A 22,291-nucleotide genomic window follows, 5' to 3' on the forward strand; every position below is an offset into this window, starting at 1 on the left:
ACATAGTGTATTTCTTACTTTGGTCTGGGATTCTTTGAAAATCGCGATCAAAAGATCCTCTTCAATATCAATTTCCTAACTATCAATATTTATGGAGATTATAAATTCTTTAAATCTCTGAACGGGAATCTAATGGTTTATATGTTTCAACTTCAATTTGTAATACAGTTTGATCTCCATTCGGCGTCATTGATGCATCATTAATCATGGTGTCCACCATTTCACATTGCTTCTCAGTTGACATTCGTACTCGACGAATAACCATCTCCAAAGGATACGACTTAGTTAATTGATCGTATTTATTCCTCAAGCTAACTGAAAGTCTAACACAGAGATGTATATGCATTTAAAACTTCCCCACTAACCACACTAACTTAAAATTTAAGATAACTCAAGATCTGTTTTTTCCGTTGGATAGATTCAAATTATTTGAGGGTAGATTGCAGCTAAATCGCTTATGTTGGTTCTAATTTAAAATATGGATAATCTCTCTCGCTTTTACTTGAAAACCAAACCATTTTTAGCTTACGTGTGTTAATATGAATAAGTTTGGATTTCAGTCTAACGATCAATAAATCCATTTTATGCCACTTACATTATGTAAAGAATTATTTATTGAATAGTTTACATTTCTCCATTGCTGATATCACTATTTGAATTCATCAGCATCTCTATGCTGATGAGAGTTAAATTCGTCAAAACACATTTTATGAATTCCACTTCCAGCTAATATGAAACATAACACTTTAATAGTTTTACATCTAGTAAAACTAGAAGTTTGAAACATGTTTCTGAACCATATTGAGTTGTAGATTACTGTAGTTTTATTGTTAAGAAATAATAAAAGCTATCACTGTTAGAGTAAACTGTATTCTCATGGTAATGTATGAAAGTTGCAAATTAAAAGAGCACAACGGTTTACACTTGAATGAGATGATAATAATTTGGTCTAATTTTGATAGTAAACAGTAATGTATTTATAGTGATGATGATAAAAGTGGTAGTGAATGTGAAATATCCTAATAAGTAGAAATTTGTATTTGTGATTATTCGCAAATTAGAATTTTTATAAATTAACTCACTGAATAAATCAAATCAGCCATTTAGTACACACCAACATGTTTATCATGTTAATCTTATATCATTTAGCTTAAGGATAACTGTGTGAGATATAATGTTGTACGTATTCCCATGTATGTCAATGGTTGTAAAAAGTATGATACTTATAATGCGAATGAGTTATTTAATTTCCATATGCACTTGTGAGTTTGGTTGTAGTCAGCATATACTTTAAATAAATATCAGTTAACCTGATTCGTTTCGTTTATAGGAAATCAAACAAAAGTGGACTCTATATTTCTATCCTGTGATTATTTATAGTTGGTTTTCTTCATCTGTCTTACATATTCTTTAATTTTCTATCACATTTTGTTTTTTAGTTCAACTTTTAAATACAGGTATTCATACACCAAAACTTATTCAGATCTCCAATATTACATCCACTTCGTTCGTGATCATTTGGCCAGTTGTGAAAACTAATGGAAGTCAATTCAGAGTTTCTACTTATGAAATCTTGCTTAATAGCCAAAGACAATCATTATTATTAATAAAAAATATTTCGAGTGAAGTATTTAGAGAAAAAATTGAAAATTTAACTGCTTGCACAATTTATACAATTCAAATGAGATTAGTAATAAAACAATATGAAACAGTATGTAGTGAATGGTCAAAACCACTGACTGTGTTTACTTCAATCTCGAGTAGGTTCATGTTGTGATTATTATCAATATTCGCTAAGCATTAGCTGCGTTAAAAAAAACTAACAAAATTGTTTTACTTCCCTGTTGCTAAATTATAGATGTACTTCATTCTATGTAGTACCGTTCCCTAGCATCTTTACGGCGTACTTTAATAATGAAATATTTTTGGCCTCAACATAAAACTAAGGATACCTTTAGTTAAAACGAAGTATATTAGGAAATTGTCGTATGATACTAATATCTAATGTGTCAAAGCTTTTGTTTGAGTTGACAAAACTTATTAATACATATTCAGATTATGAAGTTACAAAGCCTGAAATGTGTTGTGGGCTTTCCAACTAAATTGAGCAGTGACAGCCCCCAAATGCCCTGGTACGGCTGAGAGTGAGGAGAGTCTGCTCTCCCTCTCGAAATACTCTCACATGGCCACGCGTATATAGCCTCTGCCCGAGATGTCCTACTCACTGTCTTCCCGTGGTCCTACTGTTGTTTACGAAATTGAGAGGACGAAAAGCGAATATATGGCGCTTTAACCGGGTTGGTGGACACGGAAAGTTCACCGAGGGGAGTTGGAAAACCCTGATTCCAAACCAATGGTGCACATGGGCTCCAGTATCCTGAGGGAAAAAATGGCGTATGAATCAATGGTTGGTCACCGACTACCATGGGACTGTATCTCCTCAGGATGCTCCACTACCTTGTGGATCACCCCTTTAGGTTAAAGGCTCCGGGTGTGGCCCCCTAAGAAAACCACCTGCTTCAGTTTGGGCACCTGGGCAGTATCACAGCCCATCACACAAATCAAACGAGATTCGTGTGGTGCATATGTATCTGATGCTTCCTTGTACCAATATTTATGTGTTTAAATAAATAAATAAATAAAATGTTTAACATTCTAGTTGATTCAATAAACCGTTATGAGAGAAAATTTATTGGAGAATGATTTTCACACTAGAGTCAAAAATGCAAACATGCTTGGAATGCAGTGCTTCCCCTACAAATGCTAAATGTTGATTCAGAATTGGCTTAGATTACCGCCTAAATTCGTGATATCGAGTAACGTAATTGAACGCATCAACCACTTCAGTTATTTTGCCAGACTTAGTTTCGATTTACATTGCCATTCTATTTTTCATGTATAACTCTAAATAGTTGGAACGAATAAGAAAGCAATATTTCAAGTTAGAACAACGTCTTTTAACCGGAAAGAATCAGGTTTTTTCTATATAAGCATTACAACAGACCTTAGGAACATACATAAATATATTTGATATAAAAAAACATGTAGTAATTTGCAACCAGTTGAATGAGAATACAACATCCACTCAATGATTCAGTGGCTATTCTGATGTAGTGAAATGACTGAGGGTAGAAATGGATTTGTAATGAAAACATGATATAGACAATAAATACGATTACTCACCCTAGAACATTTTTTTTTCACTAAGCCTCATAAATATCAGACGACTATACATAACCTGTGACTGGGAATAATTACTGTTTAGCTAAAAGTTCAAATCTTTACGTACATTTTTAACCGAAGTAAAATCACAACGGGAAGATAACTGAATAACTCGTACTGGTTGCTTCAGTGTTAGAATAAGTTGTTCAATAAGATTAATCCAACCAATTAGCAGCATGGATCAAAATCTGTAGCAGAACCACTTCAACCTCATCGGTCAACGACCTGAAATATTCTATATCACGTAGGTGCTTAACTATCTTAGGTACCATAAATAAAAAGTAGATTCACACCTACGTCTTAATACACTTGCTTTTGTGTACAAGTTTATTTTTCATGGAATAATAGTTGAATTTCAAATAAACGGTAATTCAAATGAGCCCGCCACTGATCCGCCAATAACACATTATGCACAATCAGTTGTATGATTAAAAATGTCGTGATCAATAAAAATAACTGATTTACCGAAAAACACACTCTATCCTTATCTAATGAAACAGACAATCTCTAATTGTACTTGTAAACTATTCAAATCAAATAGACTAGAATAATTTATTCAAATTGCATAATACAGACAAAAGAAGATGATTAGCATTAGTGTGCACTTCTTCAAAGTTAAAAATGCACATTACATTGAATATATGTGTAAGTTGGTACATAAATTATTTCTAGATTAAGAAACAATAATCCTTCATCTCCATGGTTGCATGATTTTAGTAGACAACTGTTTTTGAATGATGCAAATGTAAATGGTTAATCAAGTCAAAGTTTTAATTGTTCAACATATTTTTGAAGCACTGATTAACTTATTAAACAAGAGTATCCGCATCAGACTTGAAGTTTTTCAAAGGTAGGCGATTTCTCAACTCGTTTCTTACAGTTCTAAATGCTGATTGTATTTAATCGACTCATGAAGTCAAATAAAGACAGAACAAATATTGATGCAGAAGAGTATGAATTCATTAAATTTCGTGGTTTCTCATCAGCTGCTTACAACCAGATATGCATTAGAGTTTTAGCATTGGGGTAATAAATAGGATGAAACGACTGACATGAGTGAATTTAAAGGATAGGAATAACAAAAGGTCATCAATGATAACTATATATATATATATATATGCAAGGAAAGGTCAGAGGTTATTAGGTATTAGAATGAAGGGTGGCGTAATAGTTGATTGGAGTTCAAAGACAGATAAGATCAAAAGTGTGATAATTTGAGAGGTAATTAAAAACAATTAGGGTGGGTTACGTAATAATTGAATGAAATTTGGAGAGTTCATATAATTAAGAGAGACAAGTGAGCGGAAATGTGTGAGAGAAAGGTGGTTTAAGAATTGGGTAAGGGAAGAGGAATATGATAAAAACCGAATATCAACCAAAATAAAACTAGTAACAACAAAAATAAAACAAAAAAACGGATTACCAGGGTAGTGATAAGTTTATCACTGTCTCTTTTTGAGTACACAGATCCGGTTCGAGTTTTTTTTATCGCGATCGCTTCAGCAAACCGGAGAGCAGTTGTACTTCTTTGTTTGCTAATGATTTTGAAGGCGTGAGAAATGTCAATGCTGTGCTCGGTGTCGAGTAAATGCCGAGTTATCGCCCTGGTCCCTTGCAGCCTCAGTTTCTTAGGAACATGCTCAGAAATGCAAACATGTACTCGGTTCTTCCAATGTATGTGCTTTGGCACGTACATGTAAATTGGTAAATGCAGTTGGAGCTACTGGTTGTAAGCAGCTGATGAGAAACACGAAATATAATGAATTCATACTATTCTGCTTCTAAATATTGTCTGTCTTTATTTGAATCATGAGTCGATTAAAGCTAGACCCCTTAGGAAAGACCTGGAAACACTGAATGACCGTTTGTTCTTATTATGGGACTCCTCAGCAACGCACATCCACGATCTCGTACGTGGGACTCAAACCCAGGAGCTTCGGTCTTGCGGGCAACCAATCAACTCATGATTTCAACTATTAAAAATTACTACCATATTCACAAAACCCTATTCTTATAATATTCAAAGTTGTTAACAAAACGAATATTTTGTAGAACTCATTAGAGGATCCGTACTGAACTTTTAGATTTCACTTAAAAGCATTGAAACCAAAAGGCGAGAATTGTTACTTTTACAGAAAAGAAGAAGAACGAATAAAATTTCCAAATATTTGGGTATCAGTGGCCCTCTAAAAAATCTGATCGAAGAGAAATTTCATCTGTGAACTAGGTGAATAAAAACAAAACCACGGAGTAAGCAATGTCTGGATTAGGAATAGAGCACTAGGTGAGGATGGGAGTCGATTGAAGAGGTAGTGAATCTTCATCAACTGAGGTGGTTGGGACATATTTTACATATGTACGTGTTCTATTATGTATATACACATTGTGAGGCTGACCCTCTGGTTAATTCAAGGAAGCTCAGAGAGAGCTGAAGACATTCCGTCCAATCATCTTTTGAAAGAACATTCCGGAATCTCGACGCGTAGTTTTCTTATTGAACAAATGCTAAAAACCACTGCACGCGGATTGGATAACTATGATGATGATTTCGTTTATACTAAAGACTATAAATACCTGAGAGTTTTGTACCACATTTGACACTGTTTGGAATAATATTCCTTCTCAGTCTTACTCTGTCTTCTCACTTGCTACTCGAAGGTTTTTAGCGTTCGAGTGCTGAAGTTGTACACGTTATATGAAGAATCTAAGCTCTAGATATAACACACATACTTGAGGAAAATAACGGAAACTGAAATCTCAAAACATTATCAGTAGATGTAATGTATCTATAAAAATTATGCTCTATGTTTCTGTCTTCCATTATCACTAAACTGTACAATACATTAAAAACCAAAACAGTTCCTGTCGTCAAACCTTTCACTTACGCACTATAATGCAGTCATTCTTATTGTGGTCGCAGCAGGTGCTTTAAATTATGGATTTAGAGTAGTGATTTCACATTTCTGTCACAATTGCACTGTGAAAGCGATTGATCACGCCTCAAGATCACTGACAACGACAGAAAAGAACTATAGTCAGTTAGAGAAGGAAGCCCTCTTCATTATATTTGCTGTGAAAAGGTTCCACAAGATGCTATTCGGTAGACAGCTTACCTTACTAACAGATTTACAAACCGCTACTGGTAGCTTTTGGATCCAAAAAGGGTATCCCTGTAAGTACAGCTAACCGTCTACAACGATGGGCAACTACACTGCTTGGGTAAGATTTCAAGATAAAGTATCATGCGACACCCGATTTTCGAAAGACAGATGCCGTCGCAAGATTAACTGGCTCACATTCAAACCAAGAAAAGTACGTGCTTGTAGCCGCCGTAGAAGCTGACGTCGAAGTTCACAGTGTGTTGGCAGACGCAGTTTCTGAACTGCCGGTCACATTTAAAGCAGTTAAAGAAGATAGCGAAAGAATAATGCGTTGAAGATTGTTTGCGGCTGTATACTCAACAAATGGCCTTCATCTAGACTCCATGAAGAGCTTTTACAATATTTTCGTCGGTGAAATCCCTTGACAGTTGTCGATCCGTATATCACGTTTGGCCATCGGATCGTTATTCCTAGAGTTCTTCGACATCATGTCCTTAAATAGTTCCGTAATGGGCACCCAGGGGTAAGTAAAATGAAGTCACTGGCTCTGAGCTACGCATATGTGCCGTCAATGGACCGTGATATAGAACAAAAGTGTCGTAGTTGTTAGTCCTGTCACTAATTTGAATTTTCTTCACAAGTCGTATCTTCAATGTTTAGTCTTTGCCATTACCACCGAAACTGTTTCTACCTCTAATATTCTGTGATTTAGTCTAACGATTTCATCTTTCTGTGATAATAGGTTATGGCAACTCGAACCGATGGACATACGTACAGTTTCTACGTTGAGACTGACTATCGCTCGCCGGTGATTCGGACGCTGTATATGTTACGTCCTTGATCTGTCTACCCAATAGTATACAGAAGATAACTTGTATGGATCTAGATTAAGTCCTTGAACAGTATTTTTACTTGTTTATCTTTGAGGCTAAAATACGTGAGTTCAAAGCGAGACTAACCGCCTTTGGTAGAGACAAAAACCATTCTATCTTCTGATTGGTTGGCAAGGGCGTACGAGTCAACTGGACCACTACTCGATTTTTTCCCAATTCCGATTGAGATTGGTGTTAAAAGATACATGAATAAGTAGATGACTAACATAACCAAAACACTGAATCAACTAGAAAAATGCAATTATGTCCAAAACTGGGCATGAGGGCAGAAAAGTCGAGTACCAAAGGTTACGTTTAAATTGCATTAGCTCTGGAACAGAAGATATTAGTGTACGATACATCAAACGAAAGCTTATGGTTGGTAAAATAATCTGGGCACAAAAAATAAATGTTAGCGTCTTACAAGCTTTTAATTAAGTCGAATAACGTCCCCAAAAATAGCTTCCATTGTTTATCATGGCTTCCTTGTTTCTTTGTTCGCATCAGTATACGGTTGTCAAACAAAAGTATTGCTAGACGATGTTCATGAATGAAATGCCACGTTTTTTAATTAGATAAACGTTCCAAAACAAAAAATTAATAATTAGTGTGATTATGGAAATTCAGAACGAAGAGGATGATGAATCGCTGTGTCTGGTAGAACAATCAGCCAAAATATTAAAATGAAAGCATTAAGGTAAAGGAATAGTTTTTTGTAAAGCTTTATATCTTCTCATTGTTGTTTCTAATTACGGAACTTGGCTGGCGGACAACGGGGTAGTGAAGTAAAAGCAGAAATGATAAGCACTGGTTTGGATCTCCAGAATGAACGTCATATCTGGAAGACAGATCCCCCAGTCAACATGTCTCAAATAGATTGAATAGTGATTTTACTGCTAGCCACTATCCAACTTTATCTAAGGATAAGTAAAATGAATAAGTGTTGTAAATTTTTTATTATTTATTCCAACCTTTCAGCTATTTAGATGCTTCACTAGAGCTGACTAGTTTTTAGTAATAAGTGTGGCTTGAAGCAAAAAAAGAAGCAGTTTTTTCACACAGCATTGATGTGTGACGATTTATCAGGCTTTTGATCAATTTTTTGGAAAACGAAAATTTCACTATTCAGAGAAATATTAGTCCACGAGAAGCATATCGTTGTTGCGAATTTCCTGTGCCAACTGACACTGTGACAGAACATATCAATAACATAACGAGGAAAAGATAGTTATTACAATCCCAAAAATTCAAAGTTTATGTTATGAGGCAAGAAAATATCAATCAATCTCTATTGTTACTGTATAGACCAAAATACAGACTTGATCACGTAAGTTCCAAGTCTTTCGTCCAGATCTGCTTCAGAAATTAGTTTTAGTGTATTCATCAGTTAAAATAACATGTCTAGCTGATTGTATATTGGCGGAACTAATCACATTATTTAGCTGGATGTATGATATCACTTCAACTGTATGTTTGGTTATGTTGAAAATTAGACGGTTATTACCAATAATTCAGATCATTGTAGTCCTATATCGCGAACTGATTGAATTTCAAAATAGGAATCTCTAAATCCTGAATCAGTGGACTAAAAGTAACATTCTTGTGTGCATACTACTCAAGAATCTCACACTACAATCCTTCCTGCTTTTAATAACGTCTTAACTAATATTAATCTATGATGAACATCACGTAATATGTAAACAGTTACTTATATATAATTGAATCTGAAATATTGACATTTGCATATCGTTTTCTCATTTAATTTTTTTTTCGTATAAAAGCTCCTAATCCACCTGTTAACGTTACATTTATTGAGACTAGATCAACACAGCTCCGTGTTGTTTGGATGCCTCCTGAGGAGAATTCAGCTTTCAACATCAATTGTTTCTTGGTATATATCCATCCAACGTTTACTGTGTTTGGGCATTTTCAAAAATTCAATATTTGTCATTCTAACGTGTGTGACATCAAATCGTTATGTCCGGGAGTAAACTATACAGTTTATGTTGAATCGTTTGATTCGACATATGGAATTCGAAGTTTGCCTTCGAATTATATTACCGCTGTAGCCTATCCAGATAGTAAGTTGTCATATAGGCCAAAACACAGATATTTTATTGTTTTAATATATTTTTTTATCCCAGAAAAGTAGGTCTGTTGATAAATAAACTTCAGTTTAAAGATAGTTTTTTGTCATTATTTTTACTGAAAAATAGCGGAAAATATATTTGCACCGTCCTGCTGAAAAAGTCCGCTACCAACTGTTTCTATTCAGTTGATTTCAAAGAGTCAGTCACCTAGTCTTCAAAATTGCAAATCCGAAATCGGTTACCCCTAACTCGCTTTAGACAACTGATTAGTGTTGCCTACCTCCATGATAAACTACCCTAGGAAAACAATGTACATTATGTTGTACTTGGTTACTGGGTTACATCTCACAAATATAAGTGGAATGAGTTAGAAATGTTGTGCCCATAGACCCGGCTGAGCTATAAAAACATCAAAAAACAAGGCGTTATTTACGATCAAAAACACTTTTACCGCAATTCTAAAATAACTGATATTTCGGTAACGCATGATTTCAACAAAGCAATTTTTTCTTAAATAGTTTGTTTAGCAGTTTAGCAGAAAGGTTTCGAAGACCAGTGGTCAGACCGAATATTCGTTTTAAGAACATATTTTTTTCCTATTCCCATTTGTCAAAATGAATTCCCGTAGTTGAAACATAGATGTAATTATGTTTTTGCTTAAGTGCCACTAGCACATGTTGTGATACACTTACAACGAAATGGTATTTACATCAGTGCAATTGACTATCCTATTCCTGGTGAAGCGTGAACATGTTGGGGATGTTTAATCCCCAGAACTTATTTTTGTAATTTTTTCTGAAAATTTGAATTTCTTTGTTTTCGCGCCAAAAGCTCTCTTTTCACCTTTGAGTCGTACTTCCCACTTGGGGAAATCTTAAACGCTATTGGTCCTTTGTATCTTCTGGCGTGCTATTTTGTAATGCTCCCCAAGGACAATTTTATGCTGTAGATATACGTTTGATTTCTTCCTGTCGCGGTTGCTTGTGTTTCTGGCTGCTCACGGAATATATCTTCCCCACTTCCGACTTGGATTTCTCACTCTAGTTAGATGAGTCTGGGACGCGTCATTATAGATAGCTTATTGGTCTCTGGTCACAAGTCTTTGTTTGTTTGCTGACTAAGTGAATTCAAAACCGCTTCAGACATAACAAAACAATAAGTAATGATTAAAATATTTTTTTAAATGAAAGTTTATACTTCAGTTTATTTACTAAGAAATCTTTAAGGTACATGTAGCGAGACTACCTAAGATAGTGTAATATTTCCCAATGTTATAGAATGAAAAGAACTTGATGAAAACCAAAAGTTTCGTTGCGCTCATATATACTGGAAGAATTAGCGTAATTCTTCAAAACAAATGGGAACGATGAATGGACATGTTTATGAGCAGTTCGTTACTAAACATACTCAGAGGCGCGAAAGTGGTACGAATAACGAACATTTTGTCACCACTAGATTGCCACCGTAAAGAAGATATCTGAATTCACAGAAGGCTGTAAACTTCAAGTGTGTAAACTGAATAGTTAAGTACAGGAAAAAGATGTGATTAGCCCGGATCTTTATGTAATAGGGCTTTCAGTGTATTGTGATGACTAATTTCTCATTCTTTATTTAGCCTTGTATTATTTTTCATTTTATGCTATATAATTCTTGACAGTTTAAAGCTCATTCGAGGATTTTGAGACAATTGACAGGAAATGTAGGTTTCCAGACCCTCACTATCAAGATGAATCTCAGTCCTTTAGTAACTTAATGCTTTTTAAGCCCCAGCCTACCTTCTTGTAATTTCCTAAGTAGAAAATTGTACTATTGTAATAGTATGTAATAATTATGTAATTCGTCACTAACTTATTTTCATCGTTAATTTTGACCCTTCTCCCTTGTCAAGTGTTTACAGCCTCAACTGATCCAGGTAATTTGATGTTACCACGTAGTTTAGAATTATGTGATATATTAATGCAATACATTTCTAACAATCTGATCACAGAATTGTTAAGGTATTTGTTTACGAAAAAGTAAATGTCTGCTCAGATTGTTCGAAATGTGTTGCACTGATATCAAAAAGTTTTGGTAAACATCGTTTCCTCATTTCGTTGTCTAGATTTGTGAAATAAACTGCTTTGTATTCAAATGATCTGTTAAATCCCATCATTATATTTTCATATTATGTTGATTATTTCAAGTTGCAATATATTACTGTGGGTTGAAAAACAATGAATTGTAACATACATAATCAATCTTGTAGAGTATTTAAACTAACAGATTTAAAAGTTCCTTAAATTTTTTTATTGCACTAACTGAATTAAAACAAATTAGAAATATAAGTCATACAAATGCTTTACATAATACCTTAACATTGTACTATGAAAATGTTATCCTGATTACATTAAATAGCTCGACTTGTAAAGCTTGTGACTTTAACGGCCATATTGAGGCAGTCTGTACTGGATGCACATGTGCCAAACACATACTAACCATTTGCGATCCTAAACATCCATCAAATTAGTAACGATAGACATTTTTGTGAAATGGCAATATTATTTTGTTTGTGACAAAATATTAACAATAACCTCTAATTGTATCAAATGATCACTTACTATTTGTATAACAACTGTGTGGAAACTACTTTATAATGGAACTGTCTCACAGCATGTTTCAACGAATTCTTTAGTACTGATCAAAATGCTTTATTTTTCGCCATTTGTAGGACCTATTAAGCCAGAAAATGTAACAGTGACCAACATCAAACCAAATCAATTCACTATTAGATGGAACGAAATAAAAAAAGATTTAACATTCACTAACATTTGTTGTTCACTTTATGTGCGACCAACTTTAAATATTAATGATAATTTTAATCAGTTCAATATTTGCAATGGAAAAAGCGAATTTACTGTCACTTCTTTATTACCTAGAACAAATTATACGGTATATCTTAAGTCATTTAATACTAAATATGGTATATACAGTAATGCGACCAAATCTTTTTTAATCTATACAACATATCCACCATGTAAGTTTATCAATACTTAGTGGGTTTTCTTGATCCATTTTACAAAGTGTAATCACGTTTTTCCTCAGAAAACGTATTACCTAAACAAAATTAATTTAAGGTATTAGCTCATATTTTAGGGCCATGTTTAAGAAATGTTTTGTTAATTAGTTATCTTTTTATTAGTAAATTTGTCAACGTTTAGTAATGCTCAACAATTCTTGAATTTATTATGATAAGTCTTCTTTGCGAACATCCAGTATGTCGTGTCCGAACGAAAAATAAGAGAATGGTAACTGCTAGTATCTATTTATGGACTGTTATATATAATTATTGTGTAGCTATAAAGTAACTATATTATTTGTGTATTCATATTCCTCTTATTATATGCTTCTATTTCACCTATTGACTACTATTACACGATTTACTATTCTTAAGTTATTCCCAATTTATTAGTTACAGCATCTCACACTCGCAGCCACTTTTGACCTGATCTTGTATGATTGTCAGTTTCTATTTTATGATATGATGCGGTCTGATTTTAATTTTATATAAACCGCGTGTGTTTGAAAGGCATGATTGATATAGCGGAGACTGGTTTGATGTTCTGAACTGAATCGACTGGGATATTCGAGAAGCTACTATGTCAGATGACCAATAAGAACTCGGCGTTCATTCTAGGCTGTTTGTACTGGTGTTGTGAATGAGAACATAGGTGAGGACAACCAACCGTGTACTGATCTCACATTACAAAGTTGCTTGATAAAATACAAAAACCATACTCTGATACTCTATTTGCAAAATGTTCATTAATTGTCTCAAGTTTCGTTGTTCCGGGATTTCCACACCAATTGCTTTTTATTTCTGTTCTTCTCTTCTTGATCTTCTCAATCTTCTGCTGTCAGATATTCTATTCCTGGCTCACGATATATACTACTTATGTCGATATAAGTAGCTCACACCACATTTGTTTATGCATCATTAGTATGGTCAACAGGTCCTAAGGACATAACACAGCAGAAATGGGAACTGGTAATTTGATATTCTAATCATAATGGGCTCGCATTAAGAAAGAACTTCAATTGTAAGCTATCATGATTATAAAGTGTGACATATTTTCTCTACAATCATATTCCATAAAATTATCATAATTACGGCGAAACCATGATGGAAGCCGCTCTTAAAATAAAGACCTTCCTTTTCATTAAATAATGATCATTTCCACACTGACGACTACAAACAAAATATACTTTCCAAAAGTATAGTGCAAAGCCAGAAGACCATGAACGTGTAAGAACATCTCAAAATGTATCTCCCTTAATTTTTACAATGGCACTTTGGTAGATGACTCTAGAACCATCGTAAACGTTTTCATTAGTGTTTGTGTGAACAACAGTGATGTCCATTCAGAAGTTATGTATATGACTAGCAGCTCCATTCAATTTGTTTATCTCTTTCCCTCGCTTTAAAACGATGATTTCTGTGTTGTAGTTTCTTTTTTATAATTAACATATCAATATTACAGGTATTCAACCGCCAGTCAATTTAACAATTTCTGAAATTAATATTTATGGATTTACTGTACACTGGGATAATGCATTAGAAGATCATTTATTCGATAATAATAATAATAACTATTATTATGTATTCATAAAGCCTTTACACAATCATACAAATAAACCAATACAATTCAATGCTGGTCAATCAGCTACAAGTTTCCGTATTTTTAGTCTTTCACCAGATACATGGTATAGTGTATCTGTACAATGCATAGATACTACTTACCATATTAGTATCAAATCAGAAGAGATTTTTGTACATACATATTCCGAGAGTAAGTGATAATGCTAACTTATAAATTGAAGCAGTTTTTTCATTTTATTTTATACCAAAATTTTTTGACAGACATCATTAATAGTTCAAATAAAAATGAATATTTTCCCAATAATAAAAGGGATTTGTAGTTGTCAAAGATAGATGTGATCCACGTAATTATAGTGCTATGCGTAGCGAAGAAACACATGTCAGTGATTGAAAAAGTATATATAATTTAAAAGTCTAGACAACTTGCAAAAGTCGACCTGTCTGAAGATGTTTTTCACCATGAAATAACATTAATGAAACGATAAGCTGAAAACGAAGAAAACTGGACAGTTGGTTTTTTTATTTAAGTTTGGGATATTTAGATGTAAATTCAAGGCTCAAAATAAAATTGCTCTTAATTATAGTTAACGTGCAAGTATCCAAACAGTTAATTTGGATCAGAAAAGCACAAGTGATAACAGACTCACTGTTCTGATTAAGACCAACTGTCATCCTTGTGTTGATACATTTCTACAATCTTCACGCCTTCACTGTAGCGTTTAATCTATTGGACATAGTTGTTCTCTTGAAAAGGTTATACCTATAAGCAGTACTCAACATTTCATAAATTTTCTACTAAGGTTTCAAAATTTTCGTAGTACTCCGGTTAGCGTATTTACTTGATATTCTCTAAAGTTTGTTTCCAATGATCTGGATAGATGAATATCTTGTTAGTGATTTGACGATATTTACACTCTACACACTGTTACTTATTCCATTTACCTTTAACTATTTTAACTTATCAAACAAATAGCTGTTGAACGTGACAGTCTCAATCATCTGACGAATCTGATCCTACATGTTCCACCAGAACAACAAACAACTCATATTAAACAGGATAGTATGATTATTTTGTATTTACCATTATCTCGGTTAAATTATTTCATTTCGACAGTTTATGTGGTTTCACTCGTAATAAAACCAACTAGGGAAAGTCATGATGATGAAATTATTTGTTCTGAAGGTTGTACAAGGAAAATGCACTACAATGACATTACTGATATTTATTTAGTTGAGTCGGTAAGTCAAGTGTGATTTTTTTATTTTCTATTTATCCGTGGTATTCAATACCTTTGTAGCAATGAGGGATTAAAATTACGAATCGACAACAAACGAAATGTTATATAGAAATAAGCAGAATTGAAGATATTGGATTCAAGATCAAACCTAACATGCTTAATTTGTAGTGCTAATTAGTTGTGTCATAGTGATTGGATGTTAGTGTTCAGTCACTTAAATTCGGTGTCATTCGAGAGTGATTTTCACCACTAAGTGACATCGGTTTTAGAATCTCTAGAAGCAATGAAAGCTCCCTTTGCCATAGTTTAGAACTTATTCATAGACTTTAACTATACCGGATATCATGATATCACTGATTTGTCCAGTTGGGGTCTGATTGACTCATACTTCTAGACTTCAAGCTATTTGTGATATTCCCATCCAATACTTATTGAGCTAATATCTCACTCCTGAAACTTGTAAGGAGGCATAAAGAAGTGCTTCTGAACGTATTCATGGTGTTCCATCCATTTAAGATTGATATAGCTTTATATGGGGAAGCCGATGTGACTTTTCTGGTATTAGTTTCCGTGTTTCAAGGCTCGCAAACCCACTGTGTGAATGTGATTGCGTGGGGAAATCGATAACACCCAGCTTGGCACGCGGGCATAGTACCATGACCAAGTATAGTTTACAAGCATACCCATAATACAAGTTTTCACTCATACATCCCATAGAGTACATATGGGTATATTCATTGACCTAGAGGAGAAGATGATCGCCGCCCCGTTCAAACTTATTTATGCACTACATGCATATAATCCGTACAAAGGCTTTCACCCTCGCACTTCATGACAAACATATAAGCTTAAACGCTTTCACAGTGGGTTGATAGTCACCTGTCCCTAGTATCTGCTGCCGTATCTTTTTATGATGTCTTTGACCTGTTGATTTGGGATACTGATTGTATTAGACCTAGGGCAGACATTTTTTTCAGCTTACGTTCCTTGTGCTAACCCACACACATGCCTTTGTTATATACCTACATACACAAATTACGCAAGCCCAGACTCATGCAACTCATATACATAATCATACACGTCGAGAGGCTCGCAAGATTTAGTGGGCCCCGAAATCGGAACTGAAATAATCCAGTTTTCAACAGAAGGATAAATTAGCCCAATCTCCACCGAAAATCCATATTAGATATCAAAGATGCCCTCACTACCCCGCAGAGCCACGTGGTGACTCTGAGTCAGACTTCGCTACTGATTCTGAAGGGTTCTTTATTAAATTATCTTCAATGTCCAGTGCTCCTTTTCAATAGTTTTCTAACTATTGTCAGTTTGTTATGAAAATCATCGTCAAAATATAGAAAATTCTTAACAAACCTATTCAGCGTAATACATATTTCTCATAATATTTGGGTCAACTTAGGATCAGTGAATACTGATTTTAATGATAGACGCTATCCGAGCACTAAAATAATTCTGTTTAATTGAGTGAAATTCAAATGATGCATTTTAATATATATATATATATATAGTGTCATTATTTATTTATTTATTTGAACACATACATATTTGTACAATAGGGCACCAGATATATATGCGCCACACAAAAATTGTCATTTCATTTGTGTGAAAGCTATGATAATGCCCGGGTGCCCCAACCGAAGCAGGTGGTTTTTTTAGGGGGCCACACCCCGAGCTTTTAAACTAAAGGTCTGGTCCACAAGGCAGTGGAGCATCGTAAGGAGATGTAGTCCGATGGTAGCCAGTGACCAACAATAAGTTCATATGCCATTTGTTCCTTTAGGATCCTGGAACCCATGTGCACCATTGGTTCGGAATCACGGTTTTCTAACTCCCTTAGATGGACTTTCTGTGTACACTAACCCTGTTAAAGCGCCAGACATTCGCTTTTCGTCGTCTCAATTTCGTAAACAACAGTAATGCCACGATAAGGCAGTGAGTAGGACTTCCCTGGCAGAGGCTGTATACGCGTGGCCGTGTGAGAACATTTCGAGAGGGAGGGTGGCCCCTCATCACTCTCGGCCATACCAGGGCATTTGGGAGGCTTAATGTAATTACGGAGTGGTTATAATCTACAACTTGATAAAATAAAACGGAAAGAGAGATTGGAGGAAAACAATAGCATTAATCATTGTAATCGATCTGCCGTTACATACGTACTGGGGCGTTTTATGATATAACGATTTGGTTATATTTTATTCAAATTAGTTGAAATTATCAGGTACAGTGTACTTATTGTTTATTTATTTAAGCACATAAACATTGGTACAAGGAAGCAACAAATATATGTGCGCCGCACTTCATCATTCGGTTCGTCTGATGGTTGGAATACTCTCCGTGAGAGAGAGGACTCTTCCCACCCTCAGCCTTACCAAGGCATTTAGGGCCATCCTATTCAGTGGTAAGATAGATGCTCACTACTATGATGATTTAGTTTACATGGGCATTTTGGGGTGTAGAATTCCTTCAGATAGTGAAGTTTAATGATTAGGTTCAGTAATAATAACGGATAAATGTTTAGTATCCCTACAATGTCACCAGTGAAATGGGATGCTCTCAAAAGTATAAACACATCTAAGTCATTTTCAAAGGAGAATAAGGCATCGACACAGTTGAAAAATGATGGTGGTGACTTTATTTCACGAACCGACTGTCGCAAACCATTCCAGAGTCTCGAAAATTTTACTGGTAAAGTAATTCATATCGCGAGAATATTTAAAATAAAAGAATCTCATTTCTAATAAGGAGTTACGAATGCCATAACTGGGTAATTCTTCACTTTCGATAGCATCATTGCATATAAAGTATAGTTACTTTAGTATTGTGGAATAAAGAATGAAAATTAGTTTAACTATCTGTTTCCACAAATGTTTGAGTTCTGGCTTGATCCAACTGGATTTATAGTTCAACAAATAATTTTTCCCAAGATTCTGAAGTGAAAATTATTGTTGGACAGACTTCAGCATAAGTTTCTTTATTATGCAAACGCTAACCAGAATAAAATTGCAGTATTCTGGAAGTAGTCGGGCACATAATTTGCAAATCATAACACACGACTCGTTATAGAGGTTACGTGGTATTCAGTCCAGAAATCGTTGAGACTTGGACGGCTGTTTTTGGAGAGCTGTTCTGAGGATAATAAATTGTGGGAATACCCAATCCCAAGTAGGCTATTGTATGAAACTTAGTTAACACCTTATCATTTATGGTAAGATTTAGGTTAAGTAAAGGTTTGCCAAAGCATGTCTATCCACATTTAGCAGTCGTAAGTTCCAGCTTCTATTTTGAGCACCACCGGGCTACCTGACTGAGCTCCATAGTAATGAAGTTTTGTATTATTGTTCAGCCCACAAAGAAGAAATGAATACACGTTAAGGCTTACCCATACAAATGCAATTAGAAATATCATTCGCCGTTTTTATAAAAAAATTATTCCGCACAATTTACGGATTTCGTACAGTTTTTCTTGTGTACTCAAATAACTACAAACACTTAATTCTGTATTTTGCGATTCATTTATGTGCTTTGTACTTTTAATATAATATTTACTGAATAATTGGTTAACGACAGGGTATTAAACAATAGCTTATATCTTGATTAGTTCGGTTGGTCTTTTGAATGTGCTTACTGAGAGAACTATGTTGACTCTGGGTGATTGTAAAGATTTAAATTCTGTACACTAAGTCTCCACTCCGTTTGTAATTTATGAAAAAAGCGTATTTTTACTTTTAGATTGTTGTAGATAACTGTTAGCTGGACATAGAATGGATTAAAGCGTGTTTCATGCATGATGGTGTTGCTGCGCGCTGATTGGCTAATTCTAAACCAATCAGCCCTGGCAAATTATTGGAGAAAAATCTAGGAGCTCCTTATGTATATACTATAAATATATGAACGTTATTCAAACCAGTGTTTGCTGTTCACTTACCATTGTTATTTTGAATACAATTTCGTTCCTGTTCAACGTGTTCTGATTTTGGGGTCTTGTCGAGTGTCATTGTATAAGAATACTAAGCAATAGGAGTAGCTGGGTCGTTTATTAGCAAATACAACTATAACAATAACTGTCAAGAAACCAAAGGCTAAAGTTTCCTGCTAACGGCACCGGTTATGTTGTGGTAATGAAAGCTTTATGCCCGTCACTCACCGTCACATGCTTTATAAATATTCTTGATGTTCTTGGAAATGAAGTAATAATAATAACAACTGTTACATATACTTATCTGAGCCAAATGTTTAGTTTGATAGGACTGGCAGAAATATGTGATTCTACATGAGATATGAATAGAAGATATAGCAGATCTCATTCCTAATCAATTTTTATCGGAGCTTTATAGCACAACTATAAGTATTTTGACAGCCTACAGGCACTAGTTTGACATAATGTATGGTAATCCTATATCAACTTCCAATCAAAAATAATTTCAAAATTTAGTTGAATTGTTTATGCATTGTTAAGAAAATTGATGCCTTGTTTGTATTTATCCGCTTAATAAAAAAGACGTACAAAAATCGTCATAATAAAAAAAATGGATCATGGGAAATACTTATACATTCACGGTTGATATTAAGTCAGGCGCGTGCGCGACGTTCAATGGATTACAGAATGAATGAAAGTTATCTATATTCCGATAAATATTTCATAATCGGTGAAAATGGTGTATGTTTATATAATTCGCATGAATGTAATGGCCCACTAAAACCCGCTACACAGTACAGGTTAGTTTATTGTTTTATTATTGAAAATATTACATGATACTTCTATGAATCAGTCATTGGCGAAAATGCATACAAATCACCGCCTGGTATTAACATATCGTGGTACTTATTGAAATCGTTAGAAATAAGCAGTAGTGTTAATTTACTCTTTGAAATTTCAGTTTTTGCTGTAGAAACGCTTGTAAAAACCCTTTGTATGGCAATTTACTGGATCAACTAGTGGAAAGGCAATATTATATAATTGGGACCTTACCGCCGGAGACGGATATTCGTGGGATAAGGCGAGGTGTACATTTTTACGGTTGACCTTTTCTAACCACACCCCTCCTTGTGGGAAGGCAGCATCGCTGTTATGCTGGTTGTCTGAAGGAAACACCTTACTGCTGTTACACCTCTGTACAGTCAGCAGTACGACTTCGCCTTCAGACCTTGAGATTGCTGCTTTTAGTCTTGCCGCTCTTCAACCGACCTGTCTGTCATGGTAGGACCTTGAGGAACGATTGTTCCAGCCAGTATGGTTCGATTGGTTCATCACGATAGGCAAGCTCGACCACCACTTCAGGGTAACAGGAACGGTCGGGGTTGCAGACACTATTAATGTGTATATCCATTATTCCAAGTCCTCTAACATACCTAGACCAAGGAGATCAAGGTTAGGCCGTTCAGTCAGATAGCATATCCCTTTAGAATTAGTTCCATTCCAGGAAAATTTACCCACTATTTTTAGTACTCCTCCTGATGCCTTTTTAAGCCATTTTCTTCTATTGCTTCATTGGCGGCTTTCCCAGCAAGTTACACGTTTTTCTGGATACTAGGGTGATATCTGATGCCGTGTCAATTTGAAGACAAGCTAATATTGCCGTTTTTCTGGATAGTTATATACTTCCTCCAAATGTCATAGCGTGTTTGAAAGGCGGCTATCAGAGAAAGAGATATAAACTCGGCTGATTTCACCACGTGTCGAGGACGTTTATTCTTCTTCTTGAGCTGCGACGTACGACTCGGTGAACAATGAACTTCTTTATGTCCACGTCTGTTGCACGCCTGACATTTATGCTTCTTAAATGGACAGAATCGTACATAATGCCAATCACCGCATAACCAACAGGCAGTCGTTGGTTTGTTACGAGTTTTATTCGGCTTCTGAGCTTTTGACCTAGTAATAGCATTGACACTACTGCAGGTTAAATTAGGATTTACCCGTTCAATTAGCCGATTGTCGTGTCTGATGTTATGTAGCCGTTTACACTCATCTGTTAATGTCCTGGGTGTGACGTCTGGGTCTTGATCCAGCCGAGTTAAAAGTCTAGTCCTCGTCTCAGCACCTTGCGGTGACTGAAGAGCTTTGATTAGTATTAGGCATTTTAATTGGTCTTCTGTCAATGAGTGTAGCTTGAACCCTTCACGCTCTCTGTTGACGATGTCTGCTAGAGCACCATCTTCATCGGCTCCAGGTTTCACAAAATTTGGACACTGATATCGAATACTAAACAATGAGGAAGATTCACCATATATCTCTGACAATTGAGTTACCATCTCCTCAAAACTGAGCTCTCGAAATAACTTTGGCAATATATGATCAGCATAATGTGCATGTTCGTTACTTCCCAACTTACGCATCAACAATGGAGTCTTTCATGCGTCATCTTGTTTACAGAATTCTATTCTAAATGTATCTTCCCAACGCTTGAACCACGTGGAAAAGTTATTCCCACTGTTCGGGTCATAGATCAATTCTGGAATGCTGCTAGCAACTGCATCACAAGAAGTACTTGAAATAGCACGTAAACTCGAGTAGTGGATATTAAACTGTTGCATCAGACACCCCAACAACCGCATTTGTGCATCAAGGTGTGCTTGCTGTTGTTGTAGTATTCGGTTGAGCTAGTCATCTGATATCAGCATGCTGAATGTGTTTTTCTTTTTCCCCGTCGCCACTGTTATAATTTCTCTTTATTACGACCCAGCTATTCCTATTGCTTAGTATTCTTAGGCACCAATACACTCGACAAGTCCCAAAGTCAGAACACGGTTGGACAGGAAAGAAATTATATTCCGAATAACAAGGATAGATGGAAGTAAGAAGCACAATAAGAAATACGTTTGTATATTTATAGTTTGTACATGAGATTCTAGAGTCTTCTCCATTACGAAACCCAAAATCATCTGAGGTAAAAATGTTATAAGCAGCTATTCCCATCAGCTATAAATGTTTATCTGAACGTATTGCTACAAATTTAAAGAAAAGCAGTCAACGTCCGCGTAATAGTTTATTAAATATAATTCCAAAGATCATGCGTAAAGTCGTTCAACTTTATTATAAATTACGGTTACATTTTAATAGACTGTTACTTCGCAAAAAAACTCCTGTGTGTATGAAGACTTTGGGATGTCCTGT

General features: G+C 35.1%; 1 protein-coding gene across 1 annotated transcript in view; it reads left to right on the forward strand.

Annotated features, from left to right (window-relative positions):
* Window positions 1-13,299: 13,299 nt before the first annotated feature.
* The window catches only part of Smp_172890 (putative protein tyrosine phosphatase), a gene marked incomplete at both ends in the record, with an annotated part of 43,000 nt that continues 34,008 nt past the window's right edge, over window positions 13,300-22,291 (forward strand). Inside the window, 3 exons of the mRNA XM_018797568.1 lie at window positions 13,300-13,309; window positions 14,895-15,160; window positions 19,676-19,893. Of these exons, the coding sequence (XP_018652597.1) occupies window positions 13,300-13,309; window positions 14,895-15,160; window positions 19,676-19,893 (494 nt within the window). The remainder of the gene's footprint in view (window positions 13,310-14,894; window positions 15,161-19,675; window positions 19,894-22,291) is intronic.

The sequence above is a fragment of the Schistosoma mansoni genome, chromosome 5 (assembly GCF_000237925.1).
Source record: "Schistosoma mansoni strain Puerto Rico chromosome 5, complete genome".
Taxonomy (NCBI): domain Eukaryota; kingdom Metazoa; phylum Platyhelminthes; class Trematoda; order Strigeidida; family Schistosomatidae; genus Schistosoma; species Schistosoma mansoni.